This window comes from Neoarius graeffei, chromosome 14 (genome assembly GCF_027579695.1).
Source record: "Neoarius graeffei isolate fNeoGra1 chromosome 14, fNeoGra1.pri, whole genome shotgun sequence".
Lineage (NCBI taxonomy): Eukaryota > Metazoa > Chordata > Actinopteri > Siluriformes > Ariidae > Neoarius > Neoarius graeffei.
The window spans coordinates 42,553,837-42,580,130 of NC_083582.1; the positions used below are offsets into that span (position 1 = coordinate 42,553,837).

Sequence of the window (26,294 nt, forward strand, 5' to 3'; positions counted from 1 at the left end):
GATACAAACAGAGTAACATATGTTTTGAAGCATTCTGGTCCCAGGTGAGCAATTTCCTCAAAAGACTGCTTTATTGTTTGTTCTCTGAATCACTCCAAGCTAAAATCAGAAACTATTCTGAAGAACCAGTTTATATTTCTGTGCTTGCCAAGCTGGCAGATTGCGTTGGGACACAGAGCTGTGTCAGCACTGGATCAGCTATGGTGATGCACATGCCATATCATGCCACAGAACTAGTGTACTGTTTGCAGAGGAATTTCACTTATGGACATGTTCACCTCACACACAACAAAGCCAGTGGATGAGCGCAACAGTAGCAGATGGAATCCAACTGATCAACAGCTTTATGTAGTCAGACTGACTAACACCAACTAATCTACCCTGAAGACTTTACACAAACACTGCAGGTCCTCTTGCAAAGTATTACCAGATTCTACATCGCAAAATCAGAAAATTTCCTATTACATCCTGTTTAAATGAACATTAACCTGAATCTCAAGTGAATGAACCAACACTGAGGCCCTCTAGTGGCCACCTGACAGTGCAAATATACTAAAAGTGTTTCAGGTCAGAGAGGCACTGAAATAGAGGTTAAAAACTAGAACACAGTAAAAACTGTCTAGAGGTCTAATGCTTACCTGACATTAGCAATGAGTTGCTGCTGCTCCTCAGTGGTCAGGATGTCAGGAAGAACAGATGCCAGCCAGTCCACCTTCCTTTCAGCAGCAAACTGCTTTAGCACAGCAAACAGCTTCTCTTTCACCTCAGGCTCGTTCCCCAAAACCTCCTCAATCTGGCATAATTCCACAAAAACATGGCCTTGAATCATCACGAGTATTTTAATTTACATATGTGTGCTTTTTCTGTGCACTGCTAACACAAGAAAATAATTCCTTATGTGATCTCACCCTTTTATTGAACTCTAAGGCTTTATGTTTGCGGTCCAGCCGCGTGCCTTCATTGCCTTTCTGCCACTCGTCTATGCTGCTGCTACGCTTCTGCCGGCTGCCCATGCAGAGCACTCCAAGGCGCAATGTGCGACCCTGTGATGCCTTTATTAAGGCAGCAGCCATCTCATGATGTTTTACAGGGATTCCATTCACTTCCATGACATAATCACCAGCCCTCAGACCACTGCGCCCAGCGGGGGAGCAGGGAGAGCAGTCCTCCACCAGCAGGGGGCAGTCTCCCACGATTGTAAAGCCAAAACGACCATCAGGGCCTGGGGTGATATCCATCTGCAGAACCAAAGAAAAACAGGGAGATTAACTACTGTCGATGACATTTGAGTTACTTGGAAGAATGTTTTATAAGAAGGGAAGTAAGATATACAAATAAAATGAAAAATAAATAAACATCAGGTCATCCTTGCCATATACAGTGGTGCTTGAAAGTTTGTGAACCCTTGAGAATTTTCTATATTTCTGCATAAATATGACCTAAAACATCATCAGATTTTCACACAAGTCCTAAAAGTAGATAAAGAGAACCCAGTTAAACAAATGAGACAAAAATATGATACTTGGTCATTTATTTATTGAGGAAAATGATCCAATATTACGTATCTGTGAGTGGCAAAAGTATGTGAACCTCTTGGATTATCAGTTAATTTGAAAGTGAAATTAGAGTCAGGTGTTTTCAATCAATGGGATGACAATCAGATGTGAGTGGGCACCCTGTTTTATTTAAAGAACAGGGATCCATCAAAGTCTGATCTTCACAACACATGTTTGTGGAAGTTTATCATGGCACGAACAAAGGAAATTTCTGAGGACCTCAGAAAAAGTGTTGTTGATGCTCATCAGGCTGGAAAAGGTGACAAAACCATCTCTAAACAGTTTGGAATCCACCAATCCACAGTCAGACAGATTGTGTACAAATGGAGGAAATTAAAGACCATTATTACCCTCCCCAGGAGTGATCGACCAACAAAGATCACTCCAAGAGCAAGGCATGTAATAGTCGGCAAGGTCACAAAGGACCCCAGGGTAACTTCTAAGCAACTGAAGGCCTCTCTCACATTGGCTAATGTTAATGTTCATGAGTCCACCATTAGGAGAACACTGAACAACAATGGTGTGCATGGCAGGGTTGCAAGGAGAAAGCCACTGCTCTCCAAAAAGAACATTGCTGCTCGTCTGCAGTTTGCTAAAGATCACGTGGACAAGCCAGAAGGCTGTTGGAAAAATATTTTTGGATGGATGAGACCAAAATATAACTTTTTAGTTTAGATGAGAAGCGTTATGTTTGGAGAAAGAAAAACACTGCATTCCAGCATAAGAACCTTATCCCATGTGTAAAACATGGTGGTGGTAATATCATGGTTTGGGCCTGTTTTGCTGCATCTGGGCCAGGACGGCTTGCCATCATTGATGGAACTATGAATTCTGAATTATACCAGTGAATTCTAAAGGAAAATGTCAGGACATCTGTCCATGAACTGAATCTCAAGAGAAGGTGGGTCATGCAGCAAGACAACGACCCTAAGCACACAAGTCGTTCTACCAAAGAATGGTTAAAGAAGAATGAAGTGAATGTTTTGGAATGGCCAAGTCAAAGTCCTGACCTTAATCCAATCGAAATGTTGTGGAAGGACCTGAAGCGAGCAGTTCATGTGAGGAAATCCACCAACATCCCAGAGTTGAAGCTGTTCTGTACGGAGGAACGGGCTAAAATTCCTCCAAGCCGGTGTGCAGGACTGATCAACAGTTACCAGAAATGTTTAGTTGCAGTTATGATACTGAAAGCAAAGGTTCACATACTTTTGCCACTCACAGATATGTAATATTGGATCATTGTCCTCAATAAATAAATGACCAAGTATAATATTTTTGTCTCATTTGTTTAACTGGGTTCTCTTTATCTACTTTTAAGACTTGTGTGAAAATCTGATGATGTTTTAGGTCATATTTATGCAGAAATATAGAAAATTCTAAAGAGTTCACAAACTTTCAAGCACCACTGTACGTGAATACAGTTGGATGAATATATTATGCCTCTAGGAGCAAAGTGAAGCATACCCAATAGAGAGGCACAGTGTGTAAGAAGTATAAGAAAACAGCATGATTATGTAATGGGAAAGAAAATTGAAAAAATAGAGGTTTGCTAGTGCAGAGCATGGCTTTAACTAAATGGTATAGAAATTTCTATAGGAAAGATGAGTAAAGATTTTAAGAACATGGCTGTTCTCACTCAGTCATGAAAAGCAAATGGGAGAAATGGGAAATAAAAGGAAGTTAACTAGGAAGGTAGAGCTTCAGTCATGGTCCTCTAAATCTTCAGTTATTTCTCAAACCTGGTGTATTCTGGAGACTACACCAATGCTGGGTGGGATGTTCTTTTGTGCCTGTGCCAGGGTGATAACAGCCTGAGCTCCCAGACTGGACACATCCTGCCCTTCAATCTCAAGAACCTGATCTCCAGGCTGAAGGCCAGACAGGTGAGCACTGCTACCCTCCTCCACTGTAAGGATATAGCTGGGCCCAGTGCCTCCAAGCTGGAAGCCAAACTCCTCTGGCCAGCCCTGGTTAGATGTTGGCATGGTAAGAACTGTAAGAGAGGAAGGAAAGAAGCTTACCCTTCTTTTTCCTGAACATGTTCACCTGCATGATGATTCCATGACTGGAGCTGCACCAAATATCTAATAAACCCCAAACCTGTTTTTGAATGACTAGGATATCTAGTTTCTCTTCAGGATAATTGACAATTTGACAAGCAGCCATGTAAGCAGGCCAGATTGCTCTGTAAATGACAATACCCACATATTCAGGCAAAGCAGTGGAACTGAGGTATAAGAGTATGATGCAGGCTCACAGCCAGCAAGTCTCAGCTGACTCCTCAAACCTTCTGCTGTCATTGACCTCATTGAGAATACATAACTTAGAAGACAGATTGTTACACCGCCATTTTTGCTCGGCTGCATTTCACAAAATGTCCAAAACTCTCTACAACATGGTGCTTACTTTACAATGTGTGCAAGAGAAACATTCATGCTGCAAGAAAAAATATTAATTTGGCAGTGCATACATGCAGAACAAAATCTAACAATTTACCAATTGGGGCAGACCAAAGAATCCCTAATTCAGCTCTGATCTGTTAAGAGGCTTTAAATTTGAACAGAATTATACAGGCATACATGTAAACCTATGGTAATAAATGTTCTCATCAACAAGTCTCTCAGCAACTATGCATAAGCAATTTTAAATGTTAATATAAACTTACAGAAATCTTTAGGTGGATAGCGTGAGCCAGACTTCTGGTTTTGGCGTAAGGAGTACCTCCCTTTTTTATTTTGCAGGAATCTCTTCATTTTGCCCAAGTCAAAAAGTGTTGGTAGCTATAGCCATAAGCAAAAGAAATATCCAGTGCACTTCGCCCACCTAAGTAACTGCTAAATTCGTTCAACACATCCTCCAGTCAAACATTAGCAGGCAAGGAGCCGAACCTTTCCAATGTCCTCCATAATCAAAGTCAAGCATGCAGAGTACCGACACATAAAAAGGTGAGGGGCACACAGTGCCGAAATCCTTTTCTCCGTCACGTTGACTCTGCATCTCTGGCAAGTCTGTCTAGTCTTGCCTGCAGAGCTAACACTGTGAAACTGGGACAGTGTAGCACAGATCCTTAATAATTCTCTCTCCAAAAAGGGTAAAGTGAGGCCCCATTTTGCTATAAATATCTTCCTCCCATACTCTGACAGCTAGCTCCCTCTCCAAGGGATGGAAAGTGGCCCAGTATCAGCATGGGGATGTAGCAGGATGGTGGAGGCTAATTAGAACGTCTGTGAGAAGATCACAGTCACACCAGTGCAATTAAATCCCTTGCTCTGGATTAGAAAGATTAAATGATACATGCCAAGATCCCCCAACCACATGACAGAAACGCACTTGGACAGTGTACCCTGAGGAAAGACTTGTGAAGGGAGATTGATTTCCTCAGAAAGCTTAACTCTGGGCTCAATCACAAGTACGAATTCAGTGTACTTGTTCCCCAGGCAGAACAGTAATGAACAGTGACATAATACACTAACTCCCCAAAATGAAACATGAGCATCAATTTAACTTATGTAAACATCACATTTTATTAAATTTAATTAATGCAGTCATACAAAAGGGCCAGTTAGAAATGTAAGTGACTCAGGGCTAACTGAATAATTTACCGCCAGTGCCAAATAGACACTCTTCCACAATCCATGTCTCATCTTACCAGCTCAAAGGCTTTGAACCATAAAGCAGCAAAACGGTTTGGGATTTCAAAGAACGTGCAAACAGTTCTTTGACTGTGCACTCATTTAAAGCACTCTGGTATGTCATTAGTTCCAGTCATGGAGGGACAGGATGCAATGCAGTTTGGTGATTTCCCTGAACAAAGACATTTTATTTAACTCACTAGTTAATACTAGGTTAAGTAGATGCTTTGATGGTGGAAAATCACCCTTGTACTGGACTCTGATCCTCCAGAACTGGATTTGATGACCCCTGTTTTAAAGGAACCCATTCAATTAAACACAAATTACACTAAAATACAATACCCAATTTTTTCCTTAACAGAGTACTCTAAATTAAATGTATTGTTGGTAAGAATCTGCTGAGCTTCCAAAACATGTTGAGTAAGAGATGGACACCGAAAGAGAAAACGCATCCAAACTGATCATCTAAACAGCTCAGTTACAGTTCTGAGAGAAATACAAATGCAGTGTTAGCCTAACCTAACACACTGTTCTCCTTCAGTCTATGAGAAATAGTTGGCAGCTTAAAAGACACAGAGATGCTTACATACCTTTTTACAATTGTTGTATCCGTTGCTGGATATTGAGTCCTGGACGTTTTTTTTCTCTGTGCTACCAGGTCCTGAAGGTATCACCCGAGTTGTGCTGTAACCTGAGAAGTGTTTGCAGCTCCAGCAAGGTTTCCTCCACAGCAACCTGAGCCTTGTAGAGGTCCATCTGGAACTGCTCTGATACAGTAAAAATAAGGACAAATCATCTAAACACTGTAACAAAGTCTGTAGAACAGAAATGTCTACAAGATATTGGCAAACATTAGTGAATATGGAGTAGTTAATGAAAAACATTTTAATGTACACAGTTTTAAGTGTTTTATGTATATATGTGTGTTTGTGTTTATGCCAAAGACTTTACCGTATACCGTATATCAGTGGTCTCAAAGTGCAGTCCAAGGGTTCCTCACAGGTCCATAAAGCCAGCAGGTCTGTTATTTATTCATTCATTCATTCATTCATAGATATGATGGGGAAATTGTTATAAATATTGTTATGATTGATATGGTTATTACTTAATTCTCATTTTTATAAATTTGAATTAAATTGCTTTTGTCAATGTTGGACAGACATTTTCCTCACAGCCATGATCAACAATAGGTCTCCTTGCATCAGCTGCTGATTGGCAGGTGAGAGCAGATCTGTGCAAGCAGCTGAAGATTCCAGACCATATAACTTCTGGGTTAAGAAGGCAGGCCTGTGGTCTAGTGCTGCTGGGACACAGTGCGGGGACCGATCACCCCCGCAGAGTCACCTGGGTGAGGGTGTCTGATGTTTAAAGACACGAAACACCCACAGAACCCAAGAATGAACATATTTAGGATGTATTCAGGAATTTTATTGTTTAAGGAGCCTTCTGTTCCTGAAAAAAGTGTCTGGTATGGTGTCAATGACTGTATATACAATCAATGGCTGTGTGATACCCTGGGCGGCATTAACCACTACACCACCTGGGCGGCACGGTGGTGTAGTGGTTAGCATGGTCGCCTCACAGCAAGAAGGTTCTGGGTTAGAACCCAGTGGCTGGCAAGGGCCTTTCTGTGTGGAGTTTGCATGTTCTCTCCGCGTCTGCGTGGGTTTCCTCCGGGTGCTCTGGTTTCCCCCACAATCCAAAAGACATGCAGGTTAGGTTAATATGGGACGGCCTTGGGCTGAGGTGCCCTTGAGCGAGGCACCTAACTCTCAACTGCTCCCCGGGCGCTGTTAGCATGGCTGCCCACTGCTCTGGGTATGTGTGTGTGCTCATTGTGCATGTGTGTGTTCACTGCTTCAGATGGGTTAAATGCAGAGAGGAAATTTCACAAGTGTGTGATGAATAAAGTTGTGCTTTCTTCTTCTTTCTAGTGTAATACGTATGAAAATTCATAGTTTCAAAAATTATGTTAAAATAAAATGACATTAATTATATTAAATTACATTTAAAAGTACATTTAGAACATTTAGCAGATTGCTAATTATCCAGAGTGACTTAGAGAAGAGATTTGTAGGCTGTAGCCTGTATTCCAAACAAACTCCAACCAAATTTATAGGAAGACCCTGTTAGAGAGATGTCAGAAAGCACACAAGTCAATAGCTCTTTTAACACAATGAAATTATTTTTTTAAAATAACACTTTAATGAAAAAGTACAAATGTACAAAACCAATATGGCAACATCATCATGTTATCATCCTATTAAATATAGGGAAGAACTGAGAAATTATCAAAGTGAACAATCTGATTTAAAAAAAAATCCAGTATAAACAATTTATAATACAAAAGTGAAAATAAATTATGTAGGAAATGCTGCAGTTAAAGATGTCCATGGATAGAAAGGAAAAAAAAGGAAAACAAGTAAACAAGCAAGAAAACTAATTTAAAAACATGTATGGGGTGGGCATGGTGGTGTAGTGGTGAGCACTGTCGCCTCACAGCAAGAAGGTTCTGGGTTCGAGCCCAGTGGCCGAAGAGGGCCTTTCTGTGTGGAGTTTGCATGTTCTCCCTGTGTCTGCGTGGGTTTCCTCCGGGTGCTCCGGTTTTCCCCACAGTCCAAAGACATGCAGGGTAGGTAGGTGGCTCTAAATTGACCGTAGATGTGAGTGTGAATGGTTGTTTGTCTCTGTGTCAGCCCTGCGATAACCTGGCGACTTGTCCAGGGTGTACCCCGCCTCTTGCCCATAGTCAGCTGGGATAGGCTCCAGCTTGCCTGCGACCCTGTAGAACAGGATAAGTGGCTACAGATAATGGATGGATGGAATGAATATAGTTGTGTGTGTATATTATATATATATATATATATATATATATATATATATATAAAATGCAGAGAGGAATTTCACAAGCGTGTGATGAATAAAGTTGCTTTTATATATATATATATATATATATATATATATATATATATATATATCATCTAATTATCTCTAGCCGCTTTATCCTTCTACAGGGTCGCAGGCAAGCTGGAGCCTATCCCAGCTGACTACGGGCGAAAGGCGGGGTACACCCTGGACAAGTCGCCAGGTCATCACAGGGCTGACACATAGACACAGACAACCATTCACACTCACATTCACACCTACGGTCAATTTAGAGTCACCAGTTAACCTAGCCTGCATGTCTTTGGACTGTGGGGGAAACCGGAGCACCCGGAGGAAACCCACGCGGACACGGGGAGAACATGCAAACTCCGCACAGAAAGGCCCTCGCCGGCCATGGGGCTCGAACCCAGACCTTCTTGCTGTGAGGCAACAGCGCTAACCACTACACCACCGTGCCGCCCTTATTCATCACATGCTTGTGAAATTCCTCTCTGCATTTAACCCATCTGAAGCAGTGAACACACGCATGCACACATACCCAGAACAGTGGGCAGCCATGCTAACAGCACCCGGGGACTAGTCAGGATTTAGGTGCCTCGCTCAAGGGCACCTCAGCCCAAGGCCGTCCCATATTAACCTAACCGCATGTCTTTGAACTGTGGGGGAAACCAGAGCACCCAGAGGAAACCCTCGCAAACTCCACACAGAAAGGCCCCCACCAGCCACTGGGCTCGAACCATGGCCGTAGCCAGCTATGAGGCCACCGAGGTCCGGACCTCGGTCATTTTTAAGAGCTGAAAATACATTTCTATGCTAAATATTCAACTGTCAACTGGATAAAAAAAATAAAGAATAACATTAAAACGTCTCCGTAAAAAGTGCATTGTTAATTATGTTAAACGTTGATTCTGTCTCCTGTGTCTGTTTCGTGCATGTGGCTCTGAGACCAAGAACACAAAAGCAATTGAGTGTGCAACTCGGGGGAGGAACGCAGTGCAGCAGACATGTTTTTTTCATGGTAACCATCAGTGCACTTTCATCAAGCTGTTAAATTTACATTTTCGAAGCAGGGCAGTTTTGTCCTCATTGCTTGGGCCAGATCAAACCATTAAACAAGCTTAAATTATTCTTACTCTTACCACATACATGATTTTTTTTTTTCAAGACTGATGATATTCAGTTCAAACACCATTAAAAGTTGTTTCAGGGATAGAACTCTTGTGTAACGTGTAATTCACCCCCTCATTTAAATATATAGAACATTTTTCGGCGTGCATTACGGACCTCAGTGATTTTAAAATGCTGGCTACGGCTCTGGCTCAAACCCAGAACCTTCTTGCTGTGAAGCAACCGTGCTAACCACTTACACTTAAATCAACCCCCAAATTTGTTTCTTTCTTGAATGAATTTAAATTATACTTAAGATCCTTAAAATTTGTAAAAGGAGCAAAAGCAGAAAGATTGTATGATATTTTAAAACATTTTCCCACTGAATTAGATAACTGAGATAAAACTGTTTCCCCTTGTACATTCATCCATCCATTATCTGTAGCCGCTCATCCTGTTCTACAGGGTCGTGGGCAAGCTGGAGCCTATCCCAACTGACTATGGGTGAGAGGCGGAGTACACCCTGGACAAGTCGCCAGGTGAGGATGGGTTCCCTTTAGAGTCTGGTTCCTCTCGAGGTTTCTTCCTCATGTCATCTGAGGGAGTTTTTCCTTGCCACCGTCGCCACAGGCTTGCTCATTGGGGATAGATTAGGGATAAAATTAGCTCATGTTTTAAGTCGTTCAAATTGTGTAAAGCTGCTTTGCGACAATGTTTATTGTTAAAAGCGCTATACAAATAAACTTGACTTGACAAGTCGCCAGATTATCGCAGGGCTGACACACAAAGACAAACAAGCATTCACACTCATGGTCAACTTAGAGTCACCAGTTAACCTAACCTGCATGTCTTTGGACTGTGGGGGAAACCGGAGCACCTGGAGGAAACCCACGCAGACACGGGAAGAACATGCAAACTCCACACAGAAAGGCACTCTTTGGCCGCTGGGCTCGAACCCAGAACAGTCCAAAGACATGCAGGTGAGGTTAACTGGTGGCTCTAAATTCACAATAGATGTGAACGTGAGTGTGAATGGTTGTTTGTCGCTATGTGTCAGCCCTGTGATAACCTGGCGACTTGTCCAGGGTGTACCCCGCCCATCTCACCCATAGTCAGTTGGGATAGGCTCCAGCTTGCCTGCGACCCTGTAGAACAGGATAAGCGGCTACAGATAATAATAATAATAATAATAATAAATTATTATTATTATTAATCTGTACAAGAAATGAGACCAAATTATTTAGCAACCCATGTTAGGAGAGAACAAATTGTGCAGTTAATTGATATTATCCAAATGTATGATTTTGTACAATTTATTATTATTTCATCTCATTATCTCTAGCCGCTTTATCCTTCTACAGGGTCGCAGGCAAGCTGGAGCCTATCCCAGCTGACTACGGGTGAAAGGCGGGGTACACCCTGGACAAGTCGCCAGGTCATCACAGGGCTGACACATAGACACAGACAACCATTCACACTCACATTCACACCTACGGTCAATTTAGAGTCACCAGTTAACCTAACCTGCATGTCTTTGGACTGTGGGGGAAACCGGAGCACCCGGAGGAAACCCACGCAGACACGGGAAGAACATGCAAACTCCACACGGAAAGCCCTCGCCGGCCACAGGGCTCGAACCCGGACCTTCTTGCTGTGAGGCGACAGTGCTAACCACTACGCCGCCATATATATATATATATATATATATATATATATATATATATATATATATATATAAAGAATTAATCTGAACTGTTACTGTACTAGGACTTTTACTTTGACACTGATGAAGATGCAGCCTGTTGTTGTGACTCGTTGCTTCCTGCTGCTGTGCTGAATGAAAGGAGAGATGAGGAAATAAAGTGCTTTGTGAATGAAGAAAGGTTTTTGTTTTCTTTTTCCTTGAGTAAATTGTTTGCAATATGTTTTGCCTGTGGCGAGTTAAAATGAATTAGTTTCATAGTCACTATGCTTTAAGTTGTGTATAATTTGCTGGCTACTTGAACTGAAACTAAACTAAACCACAGGACTTCACTCAGGTAGCTGGATAAGTGAGTAAAACAGGCTGTACAGATAATAACTGGAGTGAGGATGGACTCGGGAAAATCAGTGTGTAAACCCTGTTTGTTTGTCCCACTCAGCCCCAGGTAAATGGACTTCCTGACTCTTTTCGGGATCTATGTGGCGGTGGTGCTCAGCTGCATCGCCCTGGTGTGTCGATACTCCGGCCAGCAACACACTCCTTTCAGCCGAGTGTACACCACTTTCTCTGAGGTAATCACTCCGCCAGAGACACAGGGGGCGCTGTCCTTCTTCTGTCGGTTTTTATTGGCGGTTTACAAACGGTGTGTATTACCGCCATCTACTGGGCTGAGGTGTGATCCAAGGGATATTAAATCACAGATGTGTTATAAAAAAACAAACAAACAAACAAAAAAAAAACTAAATTCTTCTTGCTAATAGTGTTTCCCTTAAATACTGTATTAGAGCTGTCACTACTGGTTGTGGATTAGGTTAGATTAGATAAAACTTTATTGGGAGGGTTCCCTCAGGGAAATTAAGATTCCAGCAGCATCATTACAGATAAACAGAGAAAAGAAATAGAGAAAACTTCCAGATAAATTAAAATAAATTAAGTATTTACATATACAAATATATAAAAAGAATAAGATATGGGGAAGGGGGGGGGAAGGTGTGTGCGCGGCGGTAGGAGAGATATTGCACTTTATATTGCACATTGTCCGGTATTGCTTATTGTTAGGCTAGGCTACTGTTCCTTCCCGTCCTCTGTCCTCCTGTTACCCCTTCTCCCCCCCAGAGAGGAGTTGTACAGTCTGACGGCGTGAGGGACAAATAGTGGAGCGGATAGCTGGTAAAATATTTCACTTGGTGAACAAAGCACCAAATTTTGCATGAAACTTTGTCTGCATGTACCTGACCAAAAATCATCGTTGGCCACTCAAGTTTCCACCATTTTCAAGATGGCTGCCATGATTTTCAAAATGGTGTCATTTTTACAGTTTTCGCCTACTAGTTTTATTATTATATGTCTCATCTCATCTCATTTCATTATCTCTAGCCGCTTTATCCTGTTCTACAGGGTCGCAGGCAAGCTGGAGCCTATCCCAGCTGACTACGGGCGAAAGGCGGGGTACACCCTGGACAAGTCGCCAGGTCATCACAGGGCTGACACATAGACACAGACAACCATTCACACCTACGGTCAATTTAGAGTCACCAGTTAACCTAATCTGCATGTCTTTGGACTGTGGGGGAAACCGGAGCACCCGGAGGAAACCCACGCGGACACGGGGAGAACATGCAAACTCCACACAGAAAGGCCCTCGCCGGCCCCGGGGCTCGAACCCAGGACCTTCTTGCTGTGAGGCGACAGCGCTAACCACTACACCACCGTGCCGCCCATTATTATATGTACCATTTTTAATTTAAATTCTTTTCTTTTGCTAATATCTACCTCAATATGACTCCACATAGCCATAATAGTATACTCACAGGCAGAAATCAGTGCTGGTCCAACATCTTTTTCAAAAACAAGTAAAACCTCTCGACCTTTGTGGAAATCCTTGAGCTCTGGAATACTTGAAAGTAATTTTTTCTTCAATCGAGTTCTGTTCAGTGTTGACTTGGTTTTGAACTGTTTCAGCCTTTCTTCATACAAATTGCATAGATCAACTAGTTTGAAGACCACTCCTCCTGAGCTGCCACGTTGGGTTTCTACTATGTGTGTAACTAACTCCGCAAAAATGATTTGGTTGATTTCGCCCTCTTGTTCATTACCATCTTCTGACTGTAACTTCTTAAGACTTGATAAATGTGCCTGTTCCTTATTGTACAATGCTTTCAGACAACCTCCATGGTATTTGAGCTCTTGTGCAACTACATCTCCTGCACTTAATTTAGCTAAAAGTTTCTTATCTTGAAGATTTGTTGCACATTGGTGGTCGCGTGTTAATCTTCATTGTCATCGTCTCGTGCAGTTCAGAACGGGATGATGGTTTCTCGCATATAAAACATTCATCAAGGCAGTGTGGTTGCTCTTCTGCTGTGGTAATAGGCCTTTGTCTTGTAAATTTAGGTGATGGTTGGTCGGAACGATTATCATCACGTGGCTGGTGTCTCTTTTGAGCTCTTTGAAGTTTGGTGTTATTAAACTTCAATCTACACGACTCGTGATATTTTGCATTGTGTTTTATCAGGGCAGCTTCTATTCCATCGCCTTCATCTATTCGCTGAATGTCAAGAGGAACGGGCATTTCATTGATTTTGGCAAACTCCGGAATATTAGTAGACAACGTTCTGTAACCAGATTTAGCAGAGTCAGTTGTAGGTGAAGGAGATTTGAGTGATTCATTTTTGTCTTCCTGACATATAAAACATTTTGACCAATCTGTGATATGCTTCTCTTGAGCAGACAAAGAAAGTCGAATTCTTTTCGACATAATTATCAAAACAAATGATCAAACAAACAAATTCAAATGTAATTGCAAAAAGATACAAACGCAGTAATAAGGAAAATGACTTGTCACCATCAATAACTGAAGGCCGAGGGATTATCCTTTTACCACCTACAGCTATAACACTTTAATGTATGGGATACAACTAGGTTCGAAGATGGAATTCCTACACCTAGCCCGATCGTTCATCCAGTGCAATTTAACTCCCGTGCGATCTGTACACCATTCGAGGGACTTTTAGCCCCGTCCCTCTTGGCTCGGCTCTCCCGCGTTGGCACACTCCGTCAATTCGGATACGACATCACGACCTGTATATACGGGGCGGATCGTAATGTATTTGGGAGACTTTGTATCAATAATGAACAAAGCTTACACTGAACCCCATGCCGAGTTTAACGGCAGTAAATTGCACCATTGTGCCCTGGTAGTGTTTGCAATTTACTCTTTTGAGAATATAAAACAACAGTTTCTTAGTTGCCCTTTTGAATCAAACTTTTATCATGCTCCTGGACAGTTTTGATCCAGGTTGAATTTTTTGAAAGAATAGTCATTATAACTTCACTCACATAATAACCAAAGCCTTCTACATTAAAATTGTGAAAATCCGGCCAAAAAAACGACCACGATAAAGATATATGTCCATATTTCAGAAATTTGGTTGTTGAAAATGACGCCATTTTGAAAACGGCGGCGGCCATCTTTAAAATGGCGGAAATCGCGATGGCCAACGATTGTTTTGGAAACAGTATGGTTTGATCTACATGTGTGCCAATTTTCATGCTTTGCTCACCAAGTGAAATATTCTGGTGAAAATTTCATGTTAGCCGCTACACTAAAAGGAGTTTTTGAGTCTGTTCGTCCTGCACTTGGGAAGGAGCATTCCGTCACTGAACAGGCTCCTCTGGTTGCTGATGATGGTGTGCAGAGGGTGACTGGTATCGTCCATGATGTTCAATAGTTTGTCCATAGACCTCTGTTAGGCTGACTTAATAAATTATTCATAGTTACAGGTTTCCTTATTGCCCTCCTCATCTTCTCTCTTTCAGTAGAATACTGTCTGCAGTGTAAAAGAACATGCTCCACTTTTTCCATTTCTCCACAGTGTGCACAGACTGATGTTTCCCTATGGTATACAACCCACCATTTAGACTTGTATGCCCAATCCTCAGCCTAGTCATCCATACCTCCTCCTGCCGTTTCAGTTCACCACTCCTTCTTATTACCTCCTTTTGTAAATTATACAGATGTTTTCCTTTCTCCTCTGTACTCCATCTATCCTGCCGTAGTCTACTGATGTTGTCTTTAATTATTACTTTTAATTTCTGCTTTACTTAATGGAACCTTATTTGCCTTGTTGGCCAGTCTGTCCACCCTTTCATTTCCCTGAACCCCCTTATGTGCTGGAACCCATGTGAACTGAATAAGTAGCTTTTGCTGATTTATATTAAATATGAGGTGATTTATTTCATCTAAGAGATCTTGTTGGCATGTGGATTTTCCACTTTGGATACTGGCTAAGGAAGACATTGAATCTGAACAGATAACTGCTTTACTAGCAAGGCAAGGCAAGTTTATTTGTATAGCACATTTCATACACATAGGCAATTCAATGTGCTTCACAAAAAAATAAAAGCATAAGAACAGTAACAAAGAATTAAAGTAAAAGTAAAATCATTAAAATCCAAAATTAAAAAGAAATTAAAATAAAGAATTAAAGTAAAATCATTAAAATCAAAATTAAAATAAATTATGTTAAAGGAAATTAATTACACTTTAGGTAAAAATTAATCAAGTGAAAGCATCTGAAAACAGCTTTGTTTTGAGCCTGGATTTAAAACTAACAACAGTAGGAGCATTTTTGATATCATCTGGAAGTTGGTTCCAAAGCTTAGCAGCATAGCAACTAAAGGCTGCTTCACCACACTTCGTTTTGACAGCTGGTATTACTAGCAAGTTTTTCTCCTGTGATCTTAGAGACCTAGTTGGTGCATATAATTGAAACATATCCAGTAGGTAGCTGGGTCCCATCCCATTTAATGTTTTAAATAGGAGAAGTAATGCCTTAAAGGAACAGTCCACCGTACTTCCATAATGAAATATGCTCTTATCTGAATTGAGACGAGCTGCTCCGTACCTCTCCGAGCTTTGCGCGACCTCCCAGTCAGTCAGACGCAGTCAGACGCGCTGTCACTCCTGTTAGCAATGTAGCTAGGCTCAGCATGGCCAATGGTATTTTTCGGGGCTGTAGTTAGATGCGACCAAACTCTTCCGCGTTTTTCCTGTTTACATAGGTTTATATGACCAGTGACATGAAACAAGTTCAGTTACACAAATTGAAACGTAGCGATTTTCTATGCTATGGAAAGTCCGCACTATAATGACAGGCGTACTAACACCTTCTGCGCGCTTCGGCAGCGCATTGATATCTGAGCTCCGTATCAATGCGCTGCCGAAGCGCGCAGAAGGTGTTAGTACGCCTGTCATTATAGTGCAGACTTTCCATAGCATAGAAAATCGCTACGTTTCAATTTGTGTAACTGAACTTTGTTTCATGTCACTGGTCATATAAACCTATGTAAACAGGAAAAACGCGGAAGAGTTTGGTCGCATCTAACTACAGCCCCAAAAAATACCATTGGCCATGCTGAGCCTAGCTACATTGCTAACAGGAGTAACAGCGCGTCTGACTGACTGGGAGGTCACGCAAAGCTCAGAGAGGTACGGATCAGCTCGTCTCAATTCAGAGAAGAACATATTTCATTATGGAAGTACGGTGGACTGTTCCTTTAAAAATAAATTCAATTTTTATTGCAGAAGCATAATCTCACACTGAAAATTGTAGAAAAAGGTAACCTTTAACTCAAGTGAATTTAAAAAAAAAATCCCTGACTAAGAAATAATTATTTTTCATAAAATCACCTGTTCCACAATTATTGGCACCCATAACAATTCCTAGAAAATAAATGTAATTGAAGCATCTCTGTCATTTCTACTGTAGTTTATAAAGTTGATCAGAGTATCGAGGAACCTTTAATTAGTAATTCATCACATCCTGTTTCCCTGGGGTATAAATATGATGTGACACAGAGGCCTATTTCTCTTATCCACTCTTCAACATGGGAAAGACAAGAGAACACACCATTCAAGTAAGGCAGATGTGTGTCGACCTTCATAAGTCAGGCAATGGCTACAAGAAAATAGCCGCTCGCCTACACCTGCCCATATCTACAGTCAGAGGAATCATCAAGAAGTTTAAAACAACTGGAACAGTGGCAAACAAGCCTGGACGAGGATGCAAGTTTATCTTGCCACCAGGCACAGTGAGGAGGATGGTAAGAGAAGTAAAAAGTTCTCCAAAGCTCACTGTTAGAGAATTGCATCAAAGAGTAGCATATTGGGGTCACAAAGTCTCCATCACAGCCATCAGGCGCTATCTACATGCCAACAAGCTGTTTGGGAGGCATGCACGGAAAAAGCCTTTTCTCACGTACAAGCATAAACGTAAATGTCTGGAGTTCGCTAAGCGGTACTGGGACTTCAACTGTGTGGTTTAGTCAGATGAGTCTAAGATAGAGCTTTTTGGCAACAAACACTCTAATACATCAAAAAAGATGAGTATGCGGAAAAGCACCTCATGCTCACTGTGAAGTATGGGGGAGGATCGGTGATGCTGTGGGCCTGTTTCTCTTCCAAAGGCCCCGGGAACCTTGTTAGGGTGCATGGCATAATGAACTCTTTGAAATACCCAGACATTTTAAATCAAAATCTGGTGGCCTCTGCCTGAAAGCTGAAGATGGGTCGTCACTGGGTCTTTCAGCAAGATAATGACCCTAAACATGTGGCCAAATCTACACAAAAATGGTTCACCAGACACAAAATCAAGCTCCTCCCATGGCCATCTCAGTCCCCAGACCTCAACCCAATTGAAAACCTGTGGGGTGAGCTGAAGAGGAGAGTGCATAGGAGAGGACCCAGGACTCTGGACGATTTAGAGAGACTGTGCAAAGAGGAATGGTCGAAGATCCCTCTCTCTGTATTCTCCCATCTTGTGAAATGTTATAGGAGAATATTAAGTGCTGTCTTGTTGGTAAAAGGGGGTTGTACAAAGTATTAACAGGGGTGCCAATAATTGTGGCACACATGATTTCATGTAAAATAATTATTTCTTAATGTGGATTTTTTATCTACTGAATAAATGCACTTAAATTAAAGGTTGGATTTTTCTCTTTTTTTGCATTGTTGTCCTATATTATTTAAAAAAAAAATGAATTTATTAGAAGTCTAAGAACACATCTTAATGAGGGGTGCCAACCCGCTGTATTTAAATCCCTATATTAGAGACACTGCTTATGTAGAATGGTATTATATGCATTACATAATGTCAGGTCAGGGCGGCACGTTGGTGTAGTGGTTAGCACTGTCGCTTCACAGCAAGAAGGTCTGGGTTCGAGCCCAGTGGCCGACAGGGTCCTTTCTGTGTGGAGTTTGCATGTTCTCCCCGTGTCCGCGTGGGTTTCCTCCGGGTGCTCCGGTTTCCCCCACAGTCCAAAGACATGCAGGTTAGGTTAACTGGTGACTCTAAATTGACCGTAGGTGTGAATGTGAGTGTGAATGGCTGTCTGTGTCTATGTGTCAGCCCTGTGATGACCTGGCGACTTGTCCAGGGTGTACCCCGCCTTTCGCCCGTAGTCAGCTGGGATAGGCTCCAGCTTGCCTGCAGCCCTGTAGAACAGGATAAGCGGCTACAGATAATGGATGGGTGTCCGGTCATTTTATATATATATATATATATATATATGTTTGTAAAAATCTGGGGGGAAAAAACCCAACCCGTTTAAGTGGAGAATTTGATTTACTGTCAGTAAACCTTTTCAAGTAAGTTAAATTATTTGTAATGGAAGAATATTTTTCATGCGCCATACCACTTACACTACCCTTTGATCCAGCTGAACAATGGATCTACCTCAAAAAGTGAAACCTTTGACACGTCGGTTACTGAAATTTAAGTAGTTTTTAAGCATACTTCTTTTTGTTACCCAGGTTGTTTCTCCTTGGATTCCACAATGCATTAAGAATATTTGCTACAGGAGTATGCACAGACTCTTCCACCAGAGGTGAGAATTTCAACCAAATCCATTACTTTAATCAGTATAAATAGAAAACTGATAGTATTTCAGATTTGCTTATCATTGTATAGCAGCAGTTCTCAAATTTGTGGGTATTTAGCATGACTAAGCTCAATTTAAAGAGAAACTCGTAAAACTTTATTTTTGTCATACTGCATATAATGTTTTTATGCACTAAATATGTACAGTACAACCCCGATTCCAAAAAAGTTGGGACAAAGTACAAATTGTAAATAAAAACGGAATGCAATGATGTGGAAGTTTCAAAATTCCATATTTTATTCAGAATAGAACATAGATGACATATCAAATGTTTAAACTGAGAAAATGTATCATTAAAGAGAAAAATTAGGTGATTTTAAATTTCATGACACACCACATCTCAAAAAAGTTGGGACAAGGCCATGTTTACCACTGTGAGACATCCCCTTTTCTCTTTACAACAGTCTGTAAACGTCTGGGGACTGAGGAGACAAGTTGCTCAAGTTTAGGGATAGGAATGTTAACCCATTCTTGTCTAATGTAGGATTCTAGTTGCTCAACTGTCTTAGGTCTTTTCTGTCGTATCTTCCGTTTTATGATGCGCCAAATGTTTTCTATGGGTGAAAGATCTGGACTGCAGGCTGGCCAGTTCAGTACCCGGACCCTTCTTCTACGCAGCCATGATGCTGTAATTGATGCCGTATGTGGTTTGGCATTGTCGTATTGGAAAATGCAAGGTCTTCCCTGAAAGAGACGTCATCTGGATGGGAGCATATGTTGCTCTAGAACCTGGATATACCTTTCAGCATTGATGGTGTCTTTCCAGATGTGTAAGCTGCCCATGCCACACGCACTAATGCAACCCCATACCATCAGAGATGCAGGCTTCTGAACTGAGCACTGATAACAACTCGGGTCGTCCTTCTCCTCTTTAGTCCGAATGACACAGCGTCCCTGATTTCCATAAAGAACTTCAAATTTTGATTTGTCTGACCACAGAACAGTTTTCCACTTTGCCACAGTCCATTTTAAATGAGCCTTGGCCCAGAGAAGACGTCTGCGCTTCTGGATCGTGTTTAGATACGGCTTCTTCTTTGAACTATAGAGTTTTAGCTGGCAACGGCGGATGGCACGGTGAATCGTGTTCGCAGATAATGTTCTCTGGAAAGATTCCTGAGCCCATTTTGTGATTTCCAATACAGAAGCATGCCTGTATGTGATGCAGTGCCATCTAAGGGCCCGAAGATCACAGGCACCCGGTATGGTTTTCCGGCCTTGACCCTTACGCACAGAGATTCTTCCAGATTCTCTGAATCTTTTGATGATATTATGCACTGTAGATGATGATATGTTCAAACTCTTTGCAATTTTACACTGTCGAGCTCCTTTCTGATATTGCTCCACTATTTGTCGGCGCAGAATTAGGGGGATTGGTGATCCTCTTCCCATCTTTACTTCTGAGAGCCGCTGCCACTCCAAGATGCTCTTTTTATACCCAGTCATGTTAATGACCTATTGCCAATTGACCTAATGAGTTGCAGTTTGGTCCTCCAGCTGTTCCTTTTTTGTACCTTTAACTTTTCCAGCCTCTTATTGCCCCTGTCCCAACTTTTTTGAGATGTGTTGCTGTCATGAAATTTCAAATGAGCCAATATTTGGCATGAAATTTCAAAATGTCTCACTTTCGACATTTGATATGTTGTCTATGTTCTATTGTGAATACAACATCAGTTTTTGAGATTTGTAAATTATTGCATTCCGTTTTTATTTACAATTTGTACTTTGTCCCAACTTTTTTGGAATTGGGGTTGTATTAAATACATAGGAACTGCACTTTAACAATTCAGAAGTTATTAATTTGTGCTAGCAGCACTGGTGCAAATGGTTACTCTCACTCAGGATCCTTCTACTTTATTTTTTTCTTATTATTATCCTAACATTTTTAGGACGCTATTTCTCCCTCAGTTTTCAACCAATTATCACCTAATTTCACATGCAAAATACTGTACCTCTGGGCTGAATTAAGTTGCTATGATTTTTTTATGCTGATCCGGATCACTGAACAGGAATGATCCATGAAAAACGGGCTTTTTTTCCCCTCGCTAAGCATCATTATCTCTTACCGTTCCGGATCTACAGGGTACGGTGACCAGATGTCCCAGTATGTAAGAGCTAGCGCAAATCACTGAGACTTTAGTTACAGTATCTATCTAGTTCAAAATTACTTTGGCTTTGGGGAGAATCTCTCTCTCTCTCTTTAGTTTGTATTACAAACAGCCTGAGTTACAGTGATTCTTACAAGATACCGGATTACTGATAAATTTAATGGACGTTGCATACGATTTGCTTCTTATGTTGCTCTGTTATTGTTAAATTGTGCTGGTTGATTAATTGCATAACATCTTTTAAGTATGACCTTTTTCTCTTCTGCAACAGAAACCGCATCTTCATTTACTTACATTTTATTCTTGAGGCTGCTGTGTATGGGGAATTCTCCTACGAGATCTTTGGATTCTGTTTAGAAATGGACACCACTTTGTTTAATGTGTGTCTTCCATATTTCCTCTTGGCAATTAAGTCCTACATCTTTTACCTGTGCTGTAGTAAAGATCCAGGTAAGCAACACTACAACAAGTCAAATGATTGCTTACTACTGTAGAACCTCAGTACAGCTAAATATGCTTTCTTTTTAGGTACACTGACAAAGGAAAACCATGCAGTTCAACTGAATGTGTACCGGTATGATGGGAAGTTGTTTCAAAAAGGAATCTTTTGCCAAACATGTCAGCTGGTGAAACCTGCCAGATCTAAACACTGTAGTGAGTATTAATTTATTCAGGAAAGTGTAGAAGGTTGAAACTCATCATGCAGAGTCCTGCAAATTGGCAGTTCCATGCCAAAGGTCAGCTTGGTGTCTCACTGTTTCACTGACATTTCTCACCTGGAAAAATTGTTTTTAAATTTACTAAACTTATTTTTTTTTTAATCATACTTAGGTGTATGCGACCGATGTGTCCAGAGATTTGACCACCACTGTGTGTGGGTGAATAACTGCATTGGTGCTCAGAACACTAGATTCTTCCTGCTATACCTGCTGAGTGTATGTGCCATGGCAGGTGATATTGCACTTCTCACGGCAGACATGTTGTTTCATACTGTCGTGCGATCTGGAATCATGCATGCACAATACGTTGATCCAGAGGGTCAGCAGCAGCCTGTAGGACCACTGTTTGTCATACAGGTAGGTCACCAAAGAATGGGTCCATAAATAATATAATAGGAACCTCCACAGTCTTTGGACAGAGTGACATCAGTATTGTTGATCCAGGTCAAATTCACTAGTTTTGCTCCTTTCAGTAACTAACCAAATTCTGCCCCAAAAACTCCATGACCAGTACTAGGAGATTTGTTATCTAATCTTAGGGAGAAAGGTTTCCCTGTACACGTGCTTATAGTGACTTTACAGTAGTGCTAAACTGAGTCTTTATACAGAAATTATTTTATATAGCCTTATTGTCAATATTGTGACTGCTGGAAAAAAGACTAATTTCACAGTCCAGGAAGTATTTCTAAGCCTGAATAAAGCTGACATTTCCAAAGCTAAATGATACAAACGTCTCTCCACAGCACCTCTTCATGACCTTCCCCAGGATAATCTTCATGCTTGGCTTCGTGGTGTTTGTATTTTTCCTTGTGGCGGGGTATACCATGTTTCACTGTTACCTGGCTCTGGTGAATCAGACATCGAATGAATGGTTCAAACAGAAAGGCCATGGCTGCCAGCACTGCAATCCTGTCTCTGGACACTCATGCCGCACTTCCTACAACCCATTCCGTGGTTTTTATCACAGAGGAATCCTCAAAAATCTCAGGGAAATAGTTTGGCCTTTATGCCCGACTCAGAAGAAAGACAATTAGCTTGTAGTTAAAGGAGTTTGGCCAAAAAAAAAAGATTTCACACAATGTTTTCCTAACCCTAAATGTAGTCATATGTGATACAGAGATACAGTGTTGGCTCATGTTGCTAACAAGTAAAGGAAGATTATAGCCACCAGTATAGCATTGCGTAGACTACATGCCTAAATCATTGCACAGTTGCAGTGCATTAAGTAATCTCAAAAATACTCTGTTGTTTCTTTGTATGACACTTTTTTATTTATAAAACTGCACTAAAGGACATCACAGAGCTAGAAACAGTAGCAGCTGCCATCAAGAATGCAGACTCGCCTTTTTCATTATATAGTTTTGCATAACTTTGTGCAAATATCAGTTGTGTAGAATTCAGTGTCATATTTTAGAAATTATTGTAGATCAAATAATTTAGATTTGTTGCTTAATTTTATTAATTCGGACCTATTATTTTATGACGAAGTTTACATACATGTATCTAAAAACACCTAATATGTTTCCTGAAGCAATGTGTGAGAAATTAGATGCAGTTTGCATAATGCTTTCTTATCCATCCAGCCATTATCTGTAACCGCTTGTCCTGTACAGGGTCGCGAGCAAGCTGGAGCCTGTCCCAGCTGATTATGGGTGAGAGATCGGGATACACCCTGGACAAGTCGCCAGGTCATCGCAGGGCTGACACATAGCCCATGTTTACATTAGACCGTATCAGCGGATCATCAGATTAATGTTTTTAAAACGATTAGTGTGCACACAGCAACACCAATACACGATTTGCGTGTACATAGCAACGCCAATACACGGATACGCTCGGCTCCGCAGGCATCCTGCGCTCCAAATCACTCCGCCCTGAACAGCGAGTGCCCTCTGGAGGGTGCGCACTCCGGCCCTGCGCAGCTCACAGAGCGCGCGAGTGAAGTGCACAAGCCACGATTCGGGACTGAGCCGCTGTGTGTGAGATCCCAGCGCATATCACTTACTACTTGCAAGTGGAAGGATGGCAAGCCTAAAGACAATCATAACTACACAATGGGCAGTATTTGCATCAGTATTTGCAGTATTTTCATACTTTTATACTCTTTAATGAAAGGTGATACAAGGCGGAAGTCCGCGCCGTTTTTCAGCAGTCGCGTCACATGACCAACGCCAGCGAATCAGGAAGGTGGATGTCACAGTGACGTTGTCCAATGACGACGCCAGCTAGAGCTCAGCACAGCGTATCCGCGTATTCTCAATGTTTACACAGCACCGGAGCTGACACGATCTGGATTGAATAGGTGGACGCTGGCGGATTCCCGTTTCCAGGCGGTTTAATGTAAACGGACAGTGCATCCGCGAAGAAAACGAGACAGATACGGTCTAATGTAAACGTAGCCATAGAGACAAACAACCATTCACACCTACGGTCAATTTAGAGCCACCAATTAACTTAATCTGCATGTCTTTGGACTGTGGGGGGAAACCGGAGTACCCGGAAGAAACCCACGCAGACACGGGAAGAACATGCAAACTCCACACAGAAAGGCCCCTGTCGGCCGCTAGGCTCAAATCTAGAACCTTCTTGCTGTGAGGCGACAGTGCTAACCACTACACCACCGTGCCATCCATAATGTTTTCTCTTTACTTATTATCAACATTAGTTCTGTAGCTTTAGTATAAAAAGGAAAAGTGAATTTTGAAACGTGACTACTTTTGTCTGGATGTTTCCTTTTAATGTGATGTTTTTATTCGTACATTATGTTTTATATTGTTTTGGTGAGTGAGATTGTTGAAATAAATAGTTTTTATCTGATGTTTGTTAAACAAGTGTCTGGAGATCAGCTGTGTTTATGCCATATTCCCTGCTCTGATCAGCTCCCGGCTGCCAAAATACAGGCTGAGCTTGTCAAACTGGTAGTCCATCTTTACCTGTTGATCAAAAGGAAATAGTATCTGAATTAATGTTTTAGGATTTTTCAGCAGGGTTGGTAAACAGAGTGCGGTAGATTTTGATCACCTTGTAAAATGTACATTTAACCCTCATCCTACCATGCTATTTTACACCTTAATCTTACCATGTGGGGTCCGTTTGGACCCCAATACTTTTCTTTAAAATTAAAGCTTATAAAGACAAAATCACCAGATAAGTTTTGTTCAGAACATCTTGTATTAATAACAGCAATACACTAAAGGGCCCAAGGCATAAAGAACACACTTAACCTTCATCCTACCAGCCAATTTTACATACACAAACTACCAGGCGGGGTCCGTATGGACCCCAGGGGGGAATACCTTGAAATCAGTGCAGTAAGAACCAATTCAATGCAGCAAACAGACATAACTTTATTGAAGAACAAAATCCACTATGGCTGAATATCAATGATGTATTATAAATGCAATAACATTGCAATAATATTGCAATAACTAGCATACATGTAGCAAATTATAGCGCCATAAAAAAAAAATTGGCATTATATACATGATTTTTGCAGCTCATGCAGCTGCAAAACATTCTGGATTACAACTTAGGTCTTTTCTTACAGAATTTAAAACAAAAAGGTAATTGTAAAATAATTTCGGGCTTTTGTTTTGCAGCCTGTGCTTATTGCAGCAGTGGGGTCCACACGGACCCCAAGAAGGAATGCCTTGGTAGTTTCATTATGGAACATAAAAGAAATAAAAGAAGTTAACTTTCAGTGTGCTATTCAATTATAAAATGAAAGACAGATAAACTTTACTCTGGGGTCCGGTTGGACCCCAGTAACAAATTAATTATACCTTCACAATGCAAAAAGCTGATCTTCCGGTGCTTTAGTGTTTTAATTAAGACGTAAATTCCGACAAATTCATAAAACGGTGAGGCAGTATGTCACATATTTTTAAAATGGCAAACAAACATATTGGTGTGGGGTCCAGATGGACCCCACTTGGTAGGATGAAGGTTAAAGACTGGTCATGTATTATCCTTTTCAGTTACTGTAGCTTATTACTGGTATCCACCTGTTCTTCAGTCCCTGTAACCTGCTGTACACCAGTCATTTATTTTTATTTATGAATTTAATTTCCAGAGGTGGACAGTAACGAAGTACATTTACTTGAGTACTGTACTTAAGTACACTTTTTGAGTATCTGTACTTTACTTGAGTATTATTTTTTTTGGAAACTTATGACTTTAACTTCACTACTTTTGAAAGGTGAATATTGTACTTTTCACTCCACTACATTTCTGTCAAACTATGAAGCAGCTTTGAAAGTGGATGTTTTTTTCCTTTCTTTTTTTTTTCTAAAACATGACTGTTTTTTTCACAGGTGACACTGAGACAGCCTATCAGTAATCACTAGGGTCACGTCCATAGACTGTATAAAATCAAAATCAATGATTTCTCCGCAGCATTATTTAACACGATCATTTGATGGCAGAATGAAAGGAGGCAGTTCTTCTGGAGAATGCACGCACCCATGGTCATACCTAGAATCCATGTTTCAGTTTTCTGAAAGGATTAAAGATTCATTTTGTTTTTAAATGTTTGCTTTGGGGCGGCACGGTGGTGTAGTGGTTAGCGCTGTCGCCTCACAGCAAGAAGGTCCTGGGTTCGAGCCCCGGGGCCGGCGAGGGCCTTTCTGTGTGGAGTTTGCATGTTC

The 26,294-nt window shown here is 41.2% G+C and overlaps 1 protein-coding gene across 3 annotated transcripts; it reads left to right on the plus strand.

Annotated features, from left to right (window-relative positions):
• Positions 1-10,990: 10,990 nt before the first annotated feature.
• On the plus strand, positions 10,991-26,235 carry zdhhc4 (zinc finger DHHC-type palmitoyltransferase 4). Of its 3 annotated transcripts, none has more exons than XM_060939707.1 (7): positions 10,991-11,064; positions 11,323-11,455; positions 18,697-18,770; positions 21,201-21,379; positions 21,458-21,583; positions 21,761-22,005; positions 22,392-26,235. In XM_060939707.1, the coding sequence occupies exons 2-7, from the start codon at positions 11,333-11,335 to the stop codon at positions 22,680-22,682; spliced, it is 1,038 nt and encodes a 345-aa protein (XP_060795690.1). In that variant the 5' UTR covers positions 10,991-11,064; positions 11,323-11,332; the 3' UTR covers positions 22,683-26,235. The 3 variants fall into 3 exon arrangements, with proteins under 3 accessions (XP_060795690.1, XP_060795688.1, XP_060795689.1); XM_060939705.1 differs by having other exon boundaries at positions 10,997-11,232; XM_060939706.1 differs by having other exon boundaries at positions 10,997-11,220.
• Positions 26,236-26,294: the final 59 nt, after the last annotated feature.

What these genes read in the sequence shown, in the direction of transcription:
- zdhhc4 (XM_060939707.1), top strand. Translation starts at nt 11,333, where the DNA reads ATGGACTTCCTGACTCTTTTCGGGATCTATGTGGCGGTGGTGCTCAGC. An exon ending in TGCCAGATCTAAACACTGTA is followed by an intron (nt 21,584 to 21,760) that starts GTGAGTATTAAT and finishes AATCATACTTAG; the next exon opens with GTGTATGCGACCGATGTGTC. An exon ending in GACCACTGTTTGTCATACAG is followed by an intron (nt 22,006 to 22,391) that starts GTAGGTCACCAA and finishes GTCTCTCCACAG; the next exon opens with CACCTCTTCATGACCTTCCC.